General features: G+C 38.5%; 3 protein-coding genes across 3 annotated transcripts in view; 2 read left to right on the plus strand and 1 right to left on the minus strand.

The window, feature by feature from the left end:
- Window positions 1-587: 587 nt before the first annotated feature.
- Window positions 588-2,333, plus strand: C922_00358 (hypothetical protein; the record flags this gene model as incomplete). Its single annotated transcript, XM_008815975.1, has 1 exon — window positions 588-2,333. One exon carries the CDS (start codon window positions 588-590, stop codon window positions 2,331-2,333), a length of 1,746 nt encoding a protein of 581 aa, XP_008814197.1.
- A 1,814-nt stretch (window positions 2,334-4,147) lies between these two features.
- On the plus strand, window positions 4,148-8,119 carry C922_00359 (CMGC/DYRK protein kinase; the record flags this gene model as incomplete). The annotated part of the gene is made up of 1 exon (XM_008815976.1): window positions 4,148-8,119. The coding sequence occupies one exon, from the start codon at window positions 4,148-4,150 to the stop codon at window positions 8,117-8,119; it is 3,972 nt and encodes a 1,323-aa protein (XP_008814198.1).
- A 688-nt stretch (window positions 8,120-8,807) lies between these two features.
- C922_00360 (hypothetical protein) overlaps window positions 8,808-14,998 on the minus strand; it is a gene marked incomplete at both ends in the record, with an annotated part of 9,277 nt that continues 3,086 nt past the window's right edge. The window contains one exon of the mRNA XM_008815977.1: window positions 8,808-14,995. Within this exon, the coding sequence (XP_008814199.1) occupies window positions 8,808-14,995 (6,188 nt within the window). The remainder of the gene's footprint in view (window positions 14,996-14,998) is intronic.

Raw genomic sequence — 14,998 nt, forward strand, 5'->3', positions numbered from 1 at the left:
AAATGCAGTAAAATCGACAATCAAAATTTTTACATATTTTCCACCTTCAGCCATTTTCCCTTTGGCGCGTACAAATTGTACATTTTTTGATAATAATAATAATTATATGCCTTTTTATCAAAATGTAAAGTAGCCAAACTGCACCTGAATGTTTGAAGAGTGTATGCGTATGTGAATGTAGCATATTTTGCGCATCCATACTTATATTTATAATTCACTCATTTGTGCAAACTTCCGTGGTATTACTTTTGCCGAAGGAGATAATTTTATGCGTTCCCCACAAGGCACGTATGAACGGCTAAATTAACAAAACGCATTGCGCGGGGGAACTTGAAGTTAATTTTATTTTATATGTATATCTGCACTTTAGTCCCTTTTTCTACTCCCCCTACCTGAACGCAATTTAATTTTTAAAAAATGAGAAAATTTTTACATCGAGCAAGGGTAATTACAGAGTAATGCCAAAAAAGTGTACCTCAAAATTGAACGAATGAAGGATCTTCTTTTTGAGAAACAGCACATATGCGACCTTTTCCTACGAAGATTAACCCCCCCCTTGATGTGCCCACGTACTTAGAAAGGTAAAAATGTTTAACGTGTTTTCAGCAGCCTTCTTAGACAATAACCCCAACAATTTTAACAACGGTAATAAGCCCATTAACAGCAATATAAATAAAAGTAACAACTTAGCGAGGTCTATTTCGACCAACGTAAATAACGAAAATGATAGAAGCAAAAATTTGCCTTTAAAAGATAGACTGGCCACAGTGAGAAATGCCCAAAACATTTTGAACAAAAAGAATTTACATAAGCCGGATGAAACGAACAACAGCGGAAACAATAAGGGGAGGGAAAATACCAGTGGTAGCGGAGGCAACAACAGCGGAAATGCGAACCCTGAGGAGAAGAACGCCGCCAGCAGTAGCAACGCCCATTTAAGTGAAAATGCGGGAAATGCATCAAATGCAGAAAATGACGGAAGTAAAGCAGCCCAATCCACCGTGGAGAACCATTTAAGCAAATTTAAAAATTATTCCAGTGTCGTAAATGAAAAACAAAATGAAGAAGTGGAGAAAAAATTAAAAAAAAGAAAACGAAGGAGGAAACATGTCATATTAATGGAAAGAATGAAACAGAAAGAGAAGGACAAAAAAAGACACAAAGAAATGGGAAGTCACGAAAACAATGACGATGACGAAGAAGAAGGAGAGAGAGACGAAAATGAAGAGCGAACCACGCAGGAAGTGGTACGAAGACGTGGTAGGCCATCTAGGCGAACGCAAAATAAATTGCAGCAAAAAGTACATCAGGAGGAGGAAGACGAAGAGGGCGAAGATAAGCACGAGGGGGATGAAGATGACGAGAAAGAGGGAAAACATAATCGTAAAAGCAAAGGGGCCGATGCGAATTTTTCCAAAAAGTTTTCCAACTCAGGGGACAGCAGAGGAGGAAAAACGTATATGGATAACACCTCCGCCTTTGGGAGAAATACGAATGATAATAACGAAGCAGGAATGAAACCGAAAAGGAAGAGGCGAAAGAAAAAAGAAATGGAGGAATACCGAGCTCGTTTATTAAAAGAAAAAATGCAGCAGCAGAATTCCTTGAGTAGCGTTTTAACCAAGATCAACAGTTTTAACAATCATAGCAACGCTAATAACAGTAACAACAATAATAATGAAAATAACACAAAAGGAGAAGTTAAGGTGAAGAGGAAAAGGGGAAGACCCAAAGTAAAGGACGTTGCACCCATGAACAATGGTAATGATAAGTTGAAACAAAATGACATAAGGAAATATTATAGCAAAAATAGCGACCATCAAAGTATGAACAGGGGTGATGGAGGCGCAGAAAATGAAGAAGAAAATAAAAATGTTCTTAAATTAATTAATACGTCTCTACAGGAAAATAATTCATTCATGAAAAAATCACCAACCGAAATTATAGAACTTGAAAAGATTTACAGGAATAATATTAAAAAAGGCGTCACTTGTATCCCTTTAAATTACCAAAGCAGAGGAGGAGGAATGGCACTTATATTAATAGGCACACAAACGACCTATGGCCCTGTAAAAAATACATACGGCTTTATGACATTTCTCATTTTAGATTGTGATTCAAATAATTTTTTCATTGACACAGGAATGAAAAGTAACGCTATTGAATGCGAAAAGCACATGCAGTTGTTAATTAGCCCCGGTGATATGTACATGTTTAAAAACCAGAGTCAGGAGGTGGATGTGCGACTCTTGCTAATTGTGTGTAATAGGATGAATGAGCCGTTTGACCCGAAGGTGCATATAAAGGACCCAGAAATTAACGTTCATAAGTAGGTGGAGGCAAAACGCTGCCACGAATACCGGTTATGTCTCGCGCATGGATGGATGCAGGGCAGGGGGTATGTGTGCGCCCATGCGTACTTGCAAAACCCCGTCGGCGCTTAAAAGGAAGCGCGGCCTGCGAAAAAGACGGAAACGGTGCTAACAGTTAATACGTGTCCTTCTGACCCACACGAGGATTGGTAGGTGTGCGGAAAAACACGTATACAGAAATGCACGCGTATGTGGTTACGGGGGGCTCCAGGATATCCCCCAGCGGCCCACTTGGTGTGGTATCTACAAGGGGCAAAAACTTGCCAACCTGCAAATGCCACATTCATTTGAACTCAGTGTAAAATCAAATGTTTGTTGATAATACGTGTATACATATGCCTACACACATGTGTATATTTTTTCTCATCATTTTTTTTGTTGCCCCATTTGAAGAGCATTTTGCGCCTCAGGTTACTTACCCATTCGTTTATCTACCCAATTATACCCGCTCATTTTCCCACTCCATTATGCATTTATTTTTGCGCAGCATGTAAGAGTAATGAGTAATCATTCCTCACCCCCAACATTGTAACAAAGCCTTCATTAGAGCATTCATTTTTTTAAGTTGCTAAAAGAGATATGTAGCACATGCCCCGCAAAAGAGTGAATTTTTTTCGATCCACTCTGTTTTTTGTTTTATGCCCTACGTGTCCACTACAACATGCCATTATGATCTTTAAGCCTTCCCCCATATAAGTGCATTTTTTTTTTTAACCCCAGAGGAAGTATTTTATGTAAACCTCATGTGCAAATGTACCTACGGTGTGCATATATGAATTATACGTACGTGTAAATATGCTTGTAACACGTATGTTTTTTTTTTTTTTTTAAGTGAAAAATTTAATAATTCAGAAAAATATGTTGCTTCATTAATATGGAAATGTATACTAATTATGACATGTGGTGCACAGTGTACAGTCTTTACACACTGTGCAGTCACTTTTTACAAATTTTTTGTAATTAGGTGTGCACAAGTGTGTAAGTTTTTTTTTTTTCCTTTCGCGATAATTATGTTACTCCTATGTATTTTTTCCTATCCTATGCGCCTAAGTTGTACGTCTTTAAGAAAAAAATTTTCCTATAAAAATAAGGAGGTGAAACAATGTAGGTAAGCCCTGCTTGTAAGTTTAAGCAGTTGGACAATATATGCATACGTTTAAAGAATTGGACATAGAAGGCGTAGCATGTGGGTATTAATTTTTTTTCTTTTTTATATTGAGAATAATTAATGCGTGAAAATTTCTACTTAACTTGAGCGACGCTTTAAATAGGAACAACCTTGAAGTGCATGAGGAGCGATGCAAGGCAAAGTTAAATGACATAGAGTGCGTCACAACCGCAATGCGCGGCAAACGATTGATGGTGAAAGTTTCGTGACGGTGACAATTGCAAAATTCCTTGTAAGCAAAAGATTACACAAAGGATGCGGAACAATAGAATAAAAAAGGACATTTTTCACATTTTTGAAATGTTACCAAGGGGGAGAGGAAGCTAGAAAAAAAAAAAACTTCTAAAAATGTGTACATGGCTAATTTTCGCAGTAAATGAAACTCAAGTACGCGCTCTTCACACCGCTCGGCGTGGTTCATCCATTATAAAGTACATTCTACATAATTGCTTGGATTGGCCTCAAATGATTTCTTTTTTTTTTTTTTTTCTGTTCTTTCCGTATATTCATCAGAAAGGCACAACTCATTTACGAATTCATTTACAAAATCTCATCTGCGTTTAGTGTTACTGCTTCTTCATGTAACGGCAAATTGAAATAATAAAAAATGCTGAACAGGGGGGATTACCTAATTTCCCTTTTTGACATAGTTGAAGGATTCAACAATTACTGTACATTGTACAAGAGGAAACATTGCAGCAGTTTTATTTTTTCTAGTAAGGTGCTCACGAAAAATGAGAGAAGTAAGGATACCCAAGATTTTAGAAAGGCCTTTAGCGGCTTTGTAAGCAAAATAGAATTTTTACATTTTCACATTGTGGAGAAGGGCAGCCCGTATGAGAATGTCCAAAGTGCATGTGTGGGACGGGGTAACTCCAAAAGTGAGGAGCCTCCAGGGGAAATGCGTCGTAAGGAGAAAAATGATCGTTGCGATGAGCAAGCCAAAAATGGATTCTTCCAAAATGGACTCCCCTCAAATGAATCTGCCCAGATTGATACACACTTGAGCAGCGAAGTGAAGGAGCACAATGGGGGTGAAAACCAATTAGACGAAAGTCCAGAAGCGGGGAAGGATGACGACACGGAGAAGACAAATGATGAGGATCATAAAAAAATTTCAGATCAGACAAACTGCTTGGACTTCCACGGTGTAGAAAGGGAAGGTATAAATAAGAACTACTCGTGTGGGATCCATTTGTCACAGTCCGATTGGACTGACACGGATGATTCATCAAACAGCACAAATTTGTGCGACGAAAACAGGGACCTAGTACTTATCCAAAGAAATGAAACGCTAATCAGATACGTCGCAGGCTTAGACTATGCGCTAAATGTCAGGAGAGTGTCCAAAAAAGTGTTAATAGAAGAAATTAAAGAATTTTTTAAAGTGCATAATAGCAACGTTAGATTAAGCGAATACTCCTCCTTTTTAAGTGACGAAACTATGATTATGTTAAGGAGGAGGGCCCAAAATGATTATGACGATGATGCTGACGGTAACGATGATGATGACATTAATCATCATGATGACAATGTCGATGATTATGATGATGGTGATTATTTAAATGTGGCGAGGAAGTATAGACATAAGTATAAAAATACAACCTTCTTTTTCTCCATCCCTGGGAACTATGTCTTTATAAAAAATTATGATGACCAAAGTAGGGACATTTTTTCCACCTCCAAGTACACAAACTATGAGAGAAGCTTAAATGGAATTACCCAATACACACTGTCGAATAATTCGTCAAGTATAAACGGTAACAACTGCAATTTGTATACGGACAATGTACTAAGTAGAAATAACTCTTACAACAAGTTCAGCTCACCAACATTTGGAAGGGAAGTAGATCGGAAGGTTTCCCCTAACTTTGGTACTATGGGGGAAGAAAAAAAAAGTGGGCACGGTGCGTGTAACGAATTTGAGAGCAGTTCCTATCAACCTAATGAAGAAACGGATAATGCCTGTTTGACACCCAATTTGAAGAGTAGCCCTAGGAACAAAAACGATATAAAATTGAACAAATCGGAAATATTCGTTCCAGAAAAGGAGAATAATGTGAGCGATTCTTCCCCTCATAGCAGTCGCATTTACAAAAATCATGACAGAATTGGCAATAGTGCTACCAATAAATCGGAGAAGCACCACACGTATGAAATTGACAGCGTACTGAAGAAAAAAAACAACCTACATAGCAACACGAGCGATTTTTATCAAAGTATAAGTGATTTTTACAAAAGTAAGGAAAATGGTAATAACTCCTGTGAGAAGGGGAGAAACACCTGCATGAATAATAGCTCCCTCTTTTTGAATAGCAATGAAACGAGTATACAAACGAATAATAAAAGCTACCAAGAAAATGAAAAGAACATAATTAACCTATTCTTTGATGACGAGCTGTCAAGCGCGATAACTATAAATAATGAATCCTCCTTGAGTAAAGGAGTGGACAGCTGCAGTAGGCATCTCCTTCATGATAAGGATATTCCAGATGTGGATGGGGGAAATTCTGAGCAGAGTGATAAGGATGTGCCATATGAGGAGAACCATCACGCTGAGATGGAGCAAGCAGTAAAGTACGAAAGGGATGAACGCAGGTGGATTGATGAGTACTGCGAAGGAGATTACAATATGTTTAGGTCAAAACAGATCAAGAAAAAAAAAGAGCTAACGCTTGGGTGGTCAAATGGGATACCCAGTGTCGAGGAAACGGAAAAGGGATCCGCAGAAGAGGAACAAAAGAACGTTAAAACAGATCGAGTTACCATTTGCCATAAAGGCAGCCACTTTGGAAGTAACCGCCACAGTGACCTTACCAGGGTTGACCAAAATGGTTGTGACCACACGTATAACGCAATTAACCTAAGGGTCATATATGAAACTAACAAGGGCGAACTGAATTCTAAGGGGGAAATCCATTTTTTTCCGGGTCAGATAATTTTGAATAAATATAAAGTGGTAAAAATTTTGTCCAAAACTAAGTTCAGTACCACGCTTAAGTGTTTAAATGTGCTATACAGGAAAGGGAAAGGCAGGGGTGATGTTCAAGGTGTAGGTAATTGCACGCAGGATTATCCTAAGCAGTGTTCAGTGGGAGATACAAGCGATTCCCTAGGGTTCAATACTTGTACCATTTTAGAAAATTCGACGGGGGAAAGGACTCCACGTAAAAAACTCCAGGAGGGACAAGAAAAATGCATTTCCAATAACGAACCCCCTTTCGGAGCCAAAACAGCGAGGGGTAGGAATTACAAGTACGTCTGCTTAAAGGTAATGAAAAATGGAAAGAGCTTCCTAGACCAAGGATTGTTCGAGGTGATCGTTCTAAACATGTTATCGAATGAAAGTAGCGATTCCCAAAAAAATCGAAACGGAAACACGCACACAAATAAGAACATTATACAACTGTATGATTACTTCTACTTCAAAGAACATCTAATCATAGCGACGGAATACATGCAGAGCGATTTGTACAATTATTTTATTAAGAAGGGTAAGATAGGTACTCTAGGGCAGCTACAAATATTGGCCAAGAACTTGCTGGAAGGCTTGGCGTTTATCCATTCGAAAAATTTAATACACTGCGATTTGAAACCTGAAAATATTATGATAAACATGAAAACGGGGAAGAAGAAACTAAAAGGAGTAGACAAAGGGGGGCGCTTAGAAAAAGGTTCCGACTTAGGTTTAGTAACGTTGGGTAGTACACATAGGAGCAATTCGTCTCTGCACAACGACGTGCGTGTCGCGGAAAAGGAGAAGTTCTGTTTTGCAGCTAGTTTGAAGGATAAACCAAGTAGTAGTAGTAGTGACAGTCGTAGTAACAGTAGTCGTAACGGTAGTAGTACCAACAAGGCCGTCGCTAAAAGAGACATTTTTAGCAGCGAAAAATTTGAGAAAATAAAAATAATAGATTTTAACAGCTCTATATACGAAAGCGACAAGCTAGAAATGTACCTTCAAACGAGATCGTATAGATCCCCAGAAGTTTTACTACAACAAAATTACGACAAAAAAATTGATATATGGAGCTTAGGGTGCATATTATTTGAATTTTTAACGAAGAAAATTTTATTTGATCATCAAAATATATATCGATTTATATACTCCATAGCGTCCTACATCGGACCCTTTCCATTTTATATGATAAAGGGTTGTCGCATACCATACCTTTTCACAAAGCACGGATTAATAATTTTGAGAAAAATAAGTTTTGACAACAGTTACGAGAACAGCATTAAGGAAGAACCACTTGATGAGGTGGATGACGAATCGGTCATCTTTAACTCAAAAGACTTCTTCCGCTTAAATAAGAAGGAAAGCAACACAAATGATTTATTAAAAGGTACACACGCAAATCGGGGTTCGCAGTTCGCGTCAAAACAGCGTAAAGAAATTTATTATGATGTTTGCTACCCAAGTGACAATCTGCTAAAGAGTAATTTTCAAATTGAAGATACTTTGTTTTTAGATTTTCTCTTGTCACTGCTGCAAATCGACCCGTGTAAACGGCCCAATTCGGATGAGGCGTTGAAACATCCTTGGCTCAAGCCAAACATTTACCATGACGGGTTATGACGTGACCGTGGCGCGGCAATGGATAGCTACTATGGAGAGAGGGGCTGCTCACATAAAAATAATCGCACCATGACACGACACAACAAACGTATTACATAGTTACGCGCACGGGAATGCTAAAAGTTGCGCGGGGCTGTGGTGGGAGAGTATAACAGCCAAGTTTGGTACACACCTCCATAGGAAAAATTCCATCACAAAAAAAATAAAAAGTTGAAAAATCATACCACAGATGGGCTCGTATATCAAGACTAGGGGCAGCACATCGCAATGTAGAGTGGAAGCATTTCATATACAACACGTCGTGGTTGCACAAATAGGGGCAAAGTAACACTGGACAAGGAAACATAACTCAACAAAGTTAAAAGGAGACGCATGTAAAAATAACATGTATGGAATCGATTTTCCAAGCAGTGGAAGTCAGACAAACATTTTTGCACAAATTTTTTTTTTTTTTTTTCGTATTTTTAGCTAAACACTGATGCTTGATTTTTTCTGTAGCTTCTTCCAACCAATCGGATGAGCAACTTTTTACTTCTGCTTCAGGAAGGAGCATTTCCGTTTACGTTGAAAATAATTAAGAGGGTCAACAAAAGCTTCCTTTCATTATGTTATAAACCTGTTTGGTTATTGTCAGCAAAGGGTTTAGCCCGCACATGTGTTGCACGAAGAAATATGGGTGACTCTGGGCTTACTTTTTAGCCTCTTCATTTTTTTCGCCCGTCTGTAGGTTTGCATCATCGTTTCCGTTTTCGGCCGTTTGGTCAGACGGTTCTTCCTTTTTTTCTAGCTTTGCGGTGTCTGCATTTTCTTCGCTCTTGATGGGGTCATTGGGTAAATTTTCCTGCTGCTCATCCGTTTGATCATCTGTCGTTTTCGATTTAGTGCTGGGATCCTCACAACTGTCTAGTGCCTCTGACTTAATGCTATATTTGGTCAACAAGACATTTAGTAACTCTTCGAAGATATTTTTAAATTGCTCATTTTGGTTGTTATCTGTGTACAGAATGTAGTAAACGATGACGATACTGATCCTTACATTGACTTGCAATTTGGATATGTTTTTAAAAACTTCCTTGTCGCATTCGAGCAAGTTTTCCGCCTTCTCTGCAGCTTCCAGATTGTACGATTTTAACAACTTCTTCTCCTCCTCATTTACGAAAGAAAAGCCCTTTTTTATATGCGCAAAGCAATTGACACGATGGTCCTTCAAGCAGTATGCATAGGACGATGAGACGTAGATCATATTTTTAATGTTCTCGATAAAGGTCTCCTTGTAAATATTTAAAATTTTCTTCGCTTCTTCCTTAATCGTTAGCAGTGCGTGGTAAAAATGCTTCAAAAAGTAGAAGATACAATTATTTTCACATTTCGTTTTGGTGACAATTTTATTGCACGATTTGTCATTATTTAGGCAGAGCAGCTCATGCAGGTTGATGTCATTCGGTTCTCTGGAATCATCTGGTGAAGTCGGATCGTTATGGTCGTTATGGTCGTTACGGTCGTTATGGTCGTTACGGTCGTTATGGGGCTCCTTCTTCCCTTCATTGCTGTGCTCGCATCCATCCCCCGCGTAATTCAGTAACGAATGCAAGAACGACAAAATGATGTGGCTCACGAAGCTTATGCTCATGCTTTTCCTATAGCAGACGTTGTCGTAGCTCAGCATTTTCTTGGCGTACAGGTAGCTGAAGTAGTAATTGTACTGCTTATGTAGCAGGGTGTGTATATAATAATCATTTGCATAGCTGAACAAATTGGTTAGCACGTTTAGGTCCTGATCCACCGTCTCCATGTTTTTGTAATTAATAATACAGCCGCAGTTTTCGTATTCGTTTTGCTTCCACATTTTGCTCGATATGTCGTTGTTCCTTTTGTTGTACAGGCTGAAATTGAGCAGGGCTTCCTTGCAATAGTTGTTCTTCGCGTGGACAGCTGTGTTTCGCTGCTCGGTCTGGTCACACTGGGCTTCGTTGATGAAACTTTCCGCTCCACTGTCCGGTCCAATGTTTGCTCCATTTTTCGCTCCACTTTTCGCCTCTTTGCACCCCTTTTCGGCCGCCTCGACCCAATGCACACTTTTGCATATAAAGGGGAAGTAGTAATTGTACGTGATGAGGGGCAGGATGATAAAGTTGCTTATCAAATCTATCAACTTTTCGTCCCTATATACGTACTTGTCCTGTTTGCAATTTTTTTCGCTTTTGTTATTGCTGCTATTGGGCGAGTTGTCCCCATTGGTTTTTTTCCCTTGTTTAAAAATATAATTCTCATTAAACAGAAACTGCTGCAGTTTTATATAGGCTTCACTTCTGGTTCTCTTGGAGCTGAAGGAGCAGGCCAGGGACAAAACAAAACATATGAGCAGAAAGATGTACATCTTTTTCAACTCGATGATGTTATCAAAATCGACATCGTCCTTGTACTTTTTGCACAATCTGGAGTTATAGTTGTCATTTGGGGAAGATCCCTCTTTGGTGTTGTCTCCCTTTTTTGTACCCTTCGAGTTGTTCATATACATGTAGGTACTTTTATAATATATGTTCGAAATAATGTGAAGGCACTCTGAATTAATGGACGCTATATGAACATTAATTTCTTCCTTCTTGTTATTAAAATATAGCAAATATGGAAGAAGGGAGAGAATAATATTTTCAATATTAAAATTGTTCAATTTTAGCAGCACATTATTATTGTTAATAATGTTGTTAATACTTTCCGTGTAGATGGTTGCCTTTTCAATGTAAATATAAATATCTTTATCATTCAACGAAATGTTCGTGTTGTTTGTATTTTTGTACAGAATATTGTTCGGCGTGATGAGCTGCAACATGTGTAGGTATATATTAATGATGCAGCTATTCACATAGACGTTCTTCGAGATTTTCTCCAGCAAGTAAATTATTTTGTCGATGAATCGATACAGAATGTTCTTCTTCAAGAACTGTAAAATGTACATAAGGTATATTCCACAGAGGTAGAAAAATTTTCTGTTTTTTTCCCTAAGGTGTGCATAGCTACTGTCTTCAAAGATGTGCACACTGCTCGATTTGTTTGTTCCCCTTTTGCTCATTTTCTGCTTGTCGTCTTTGTATATACTAAAACAAATGTACGAGAAATTGATGATGCTCATGATGAGCTGCTCAATGAATAGCCAGTCCTCTTCTGCTTCCGTCTTGGGAATTTTTATAAGAAACATGTTCTTTTCTATGTCGTTTATGGCTACCTTTTCCTCCTTGTAATGTAACTTTTTGTCGATATTTTCGAAATTCTCCTCATAGATCTGGTATGACAATGTTTCATCATTTGCCATGTCTTCTTCCGCCACAAATTTTATGTCTTCCATTTGGTAGTCCTTAAAAATGCTGTTATAAATGCTCACGAAGATGCTGTTGTTATAGTTGATTAGGAGGAATTTATTCAGCAGGTTAAAGAAGTGCTCAAATGTGATTACGGTAATTTTTAGGTGCATAATGTACGTTTTTGTGTACAGTTCCATCTTAATTTTGTCCATTAGAAACTTGTTTCCTTTATCTGTTCGGACGGGCTTGCTCGGGCTGCTCCTCGGGTTACTCCTCGGAGACATGTCCTCGTGCATCATTTCGCTTGCGCTGTGAGTTTTGGCGCTGTGCGTGCCACTGGCGGGGGGGGGTTCGCAATCCGCTTCGGCGTCGTTACTATCATCGAAACTCGGATCCATGCTGTCGTCCGAGCTGGCTTCGTCACAGGCGTCCTCATTGCTACTATCGTCATCATTGGCGTACGAGTAAATCTTATCAAATTCGTCCTTGTGTTTATTCAGCTCGCCCTGTTCTTCTTTGGAGTCCCCCTTCTGTTGCTCAGCTTCATCTACGTAGGTTCCACTTTCTTCAGCAGTTAGGTCATTCTTTCTTATAAAAAAGGAGTCGCTAGATATGTCACTAAATTCTGAGTCGCTGGACGAGACGTTCGTTGAATTGTCCGTGTCGTAAATATTATTCAAAGTGAGGTCATAACGATTTTTCTTCTTTTTTTCATCATCCTCGTTCTTTACGGCGCTTAGATGAGTGTCTCCCCTTAGGGATTCTTCCACAAGTGAATTTATCGGAGAGCTCATTTTTCCACACTTGTATTTAGGGGCCCTTTCTTTGAATATCTTTGTAGTGCTTCTCCTTCCCATTCTACAGATCATGCTAGACAACACATAGGTGTAGTTAATCTTAAAATACATAATGTGAAAGAGCATTTGTGACGTGAGCAGTTTTTCCTTCGCGCTGCAAAACAAATCGAAAGAGTTATCCGCGTTTATTAAAACTGGATTGGAGTCATTAATACTTTCGTGGGTGTTATGAATGCCGGCGTTCTTATCATTTGTCATATGGTTGTGGTTGGCTATAATTTGCATCTTCAGGATGGAGTTATGCAGATCGGTTCTACTTCCCTGGGCGGCGTTGTGCTGTTCACTGTGCTTGGTAACGGAACACTTAATCATTAAAATTTTGACCAAGTATACAAAACTGGTGATGTTCAAATTGGTAATCATATTGTTGTAAAAATCGTTCATGGTAAAAAAGTTGTAAACATCTAATTTTAATCTTTTATAAATGGTGACATTGTCTATAATGGAGCTGTTATCGACATTTTTTGGGTCCACTTTAATGTGTACATATATGTGGTTGAGGTTATCTTCATCATTATCATCTTCCTCGTCATCGTCATCATTATGTTCATCATCATCGTCTTCGTTTCCTTCATCCGTTTGTTTTATTTCTGCATTCATGGTAGGCATGTTGTTCGTTTTTTCGTTATGTGCATGTTCCTGTGTTTTATTTCTTTTTTTCCTTTTCTTTTTATCTTCATCGAGTTTCTCAGAATAACTTTCCCTAAATACGATGGACAAATTGGAATTTTCATTATTGCTATGTCTGGAAAAGAATATACTGCTGAATTCGTCAATCCACTTTGACTTGTTGATTTTTTTAATATTCTTTTTGAATATCAGAAATGGGTGCTGATAAATTTCTGTTATGCTTTTATTGATATTATATGTCTCCACGCAGTTTCCCTTTTTGTACTTTCTGTGGAGGAAATCTTTGTCGTTATTAAATTGGGCACTGTTTATATACATGTGGGGATAAAAAAAGATGGGGACTAAATCTATGGTAATTAATTTGCACAAAACATTTATGTATATTACCCATCCGTCTCGAAATAAATTGTGGCACCTTTTGATGAGATGAAATAAGAGGTACAGTAATGACTGTGATTTCTGCGTCAAATAGAAATTGATATATTTAAATATATAACACAGTTTATTTATGTTTTCTACATCATGGTAGTAAGCAAAATTTGTTATGGCCATCTTGAATATGCTCAGACAATTTTCTGTCAAGTTGTAATCACTGGTACGCTTGAAAATTTCGAAAAAAATCGGAATGAAGTTATTCTTAATTAACAATTTATTGATGTCAAATTTGTAGAAGTACACCTCCTTTGCCTTAAATGAATGATAATTTTTGTACTGCTCTTTCCTCTTTTCGAGTAACTTCCAGTACTGATTGTCATTTGTGTAGGAGCTCTGTGTGTTGGAGAACAGCTTAATTTCTTCATGCAATATGCAGTTGTACAGATTTTCCAAATATATTCTATCTATATTTTTTCCGTTATTTATTCCCCTGTTGTTTTTAATAAACTCTTCCAACTTCATTTTGTTCTTTACCTGATTGTTGTGCAGATCTGTGTTCAACATAATAATCGAATAGGTTAATATAAATATAACGTCGCTATTTTCAACAATGACGTACTTCTTCTGCACTTCCTCTTCGCTCATCAATTGTATTTTCTTCGAAATGGAGTGCACATTTCTGTGAATGTAATCATACATGTCGACATCTTTTTTTAGATTAATTTTTTCCTGTACACTGCTTTGTTGCGACGTGTTTTTTTTTTTCTTCTTCTTCTTTTCGGGGCTGCCTTTTTTATTCTCGCGCGGTGTGTCTCCATCTCTTTGCTTCGGCTCGCCGCTCTCATTTGGTTGGTTATTACTACCGTTTCCACTACCCCCTTCGTGAGAGGTATCATTGAGGAAATCTATCAAGATGTACCTCTTCGTGTTGGCCAGCTCTTCCTCCTTCAGCACGCATTCAAGTTTGTCACCCTTTTGGTGGTAAACCCTATCTAAATCTCCACAAATCGGATTGGAATAAAAAAAACACAAGCTGAAATGTTCTAATATCCTCTCGATTAGCTGAGCTTCTCCTGGTAACTTGAAACAGTACAAGAACAATCTCAGGGAGGACAGTAACGACAAGTTGCAGAAGTCAAAAAGTCGTACGTAACTCTTCAAAATATTTATATTTTTTCTGTGCGAAATGTATTCCCCCACAAATTCTTTGTCTAGAAAGGGGTTATACCTGAGAAACTTGGCTATGGACTTCAAAAAGTGTGGGTCCTCCATTAGGTTCCTTTGGACGTTACTGACAACGCTGTTTCGTTCCATGATATTTTGGGAGCCGCCATTCTCCGTGTGGATAACATCCGCGCTGTTCGCATCGCTAGGCCTTTTCTGCTTCCTGTTTTCTCCCTCTAAATCGTTTTCTCCATTTTTGGTGTTAACGTCGTCCGAATGTACCTTGGACGCTTTTGTTTCCCACGTGTTGTTGTCACAATCGGTGGCTGCGCTCGCATTTCGGCTTCCTGACGATTCAACGTCGGTGTGGGGTTCCCTGTTCTCGTCCCTCACATGACTTTTATCCATACCCCCCTGGGCACAACTGCTGCGTAGTGGTCCATTACCGTTATGATCTTCAACAAACTGTTCCACCGCGTCTTTTATTATGTCACCATTGGATTCATCTATTGCAGAATGGGGATGACTCGGATGAGAGTTGGACCCCTTCTCTG

Source organism: Plasmodium inui, assembly GCF_000524495.1.
Source record: "Plasmodium inui San Antonio 1 unplaced genomic scaffold supercont1.1, whole genome shotgun sequence".
In the NCBI taxonomy this organism is placed as follows: domain Eukaryota; phylum Apicomplexa; class Aconoidasida; order Haemosporida; family Plasmodiidae; genus Plasmodium; species Plasmodium inui.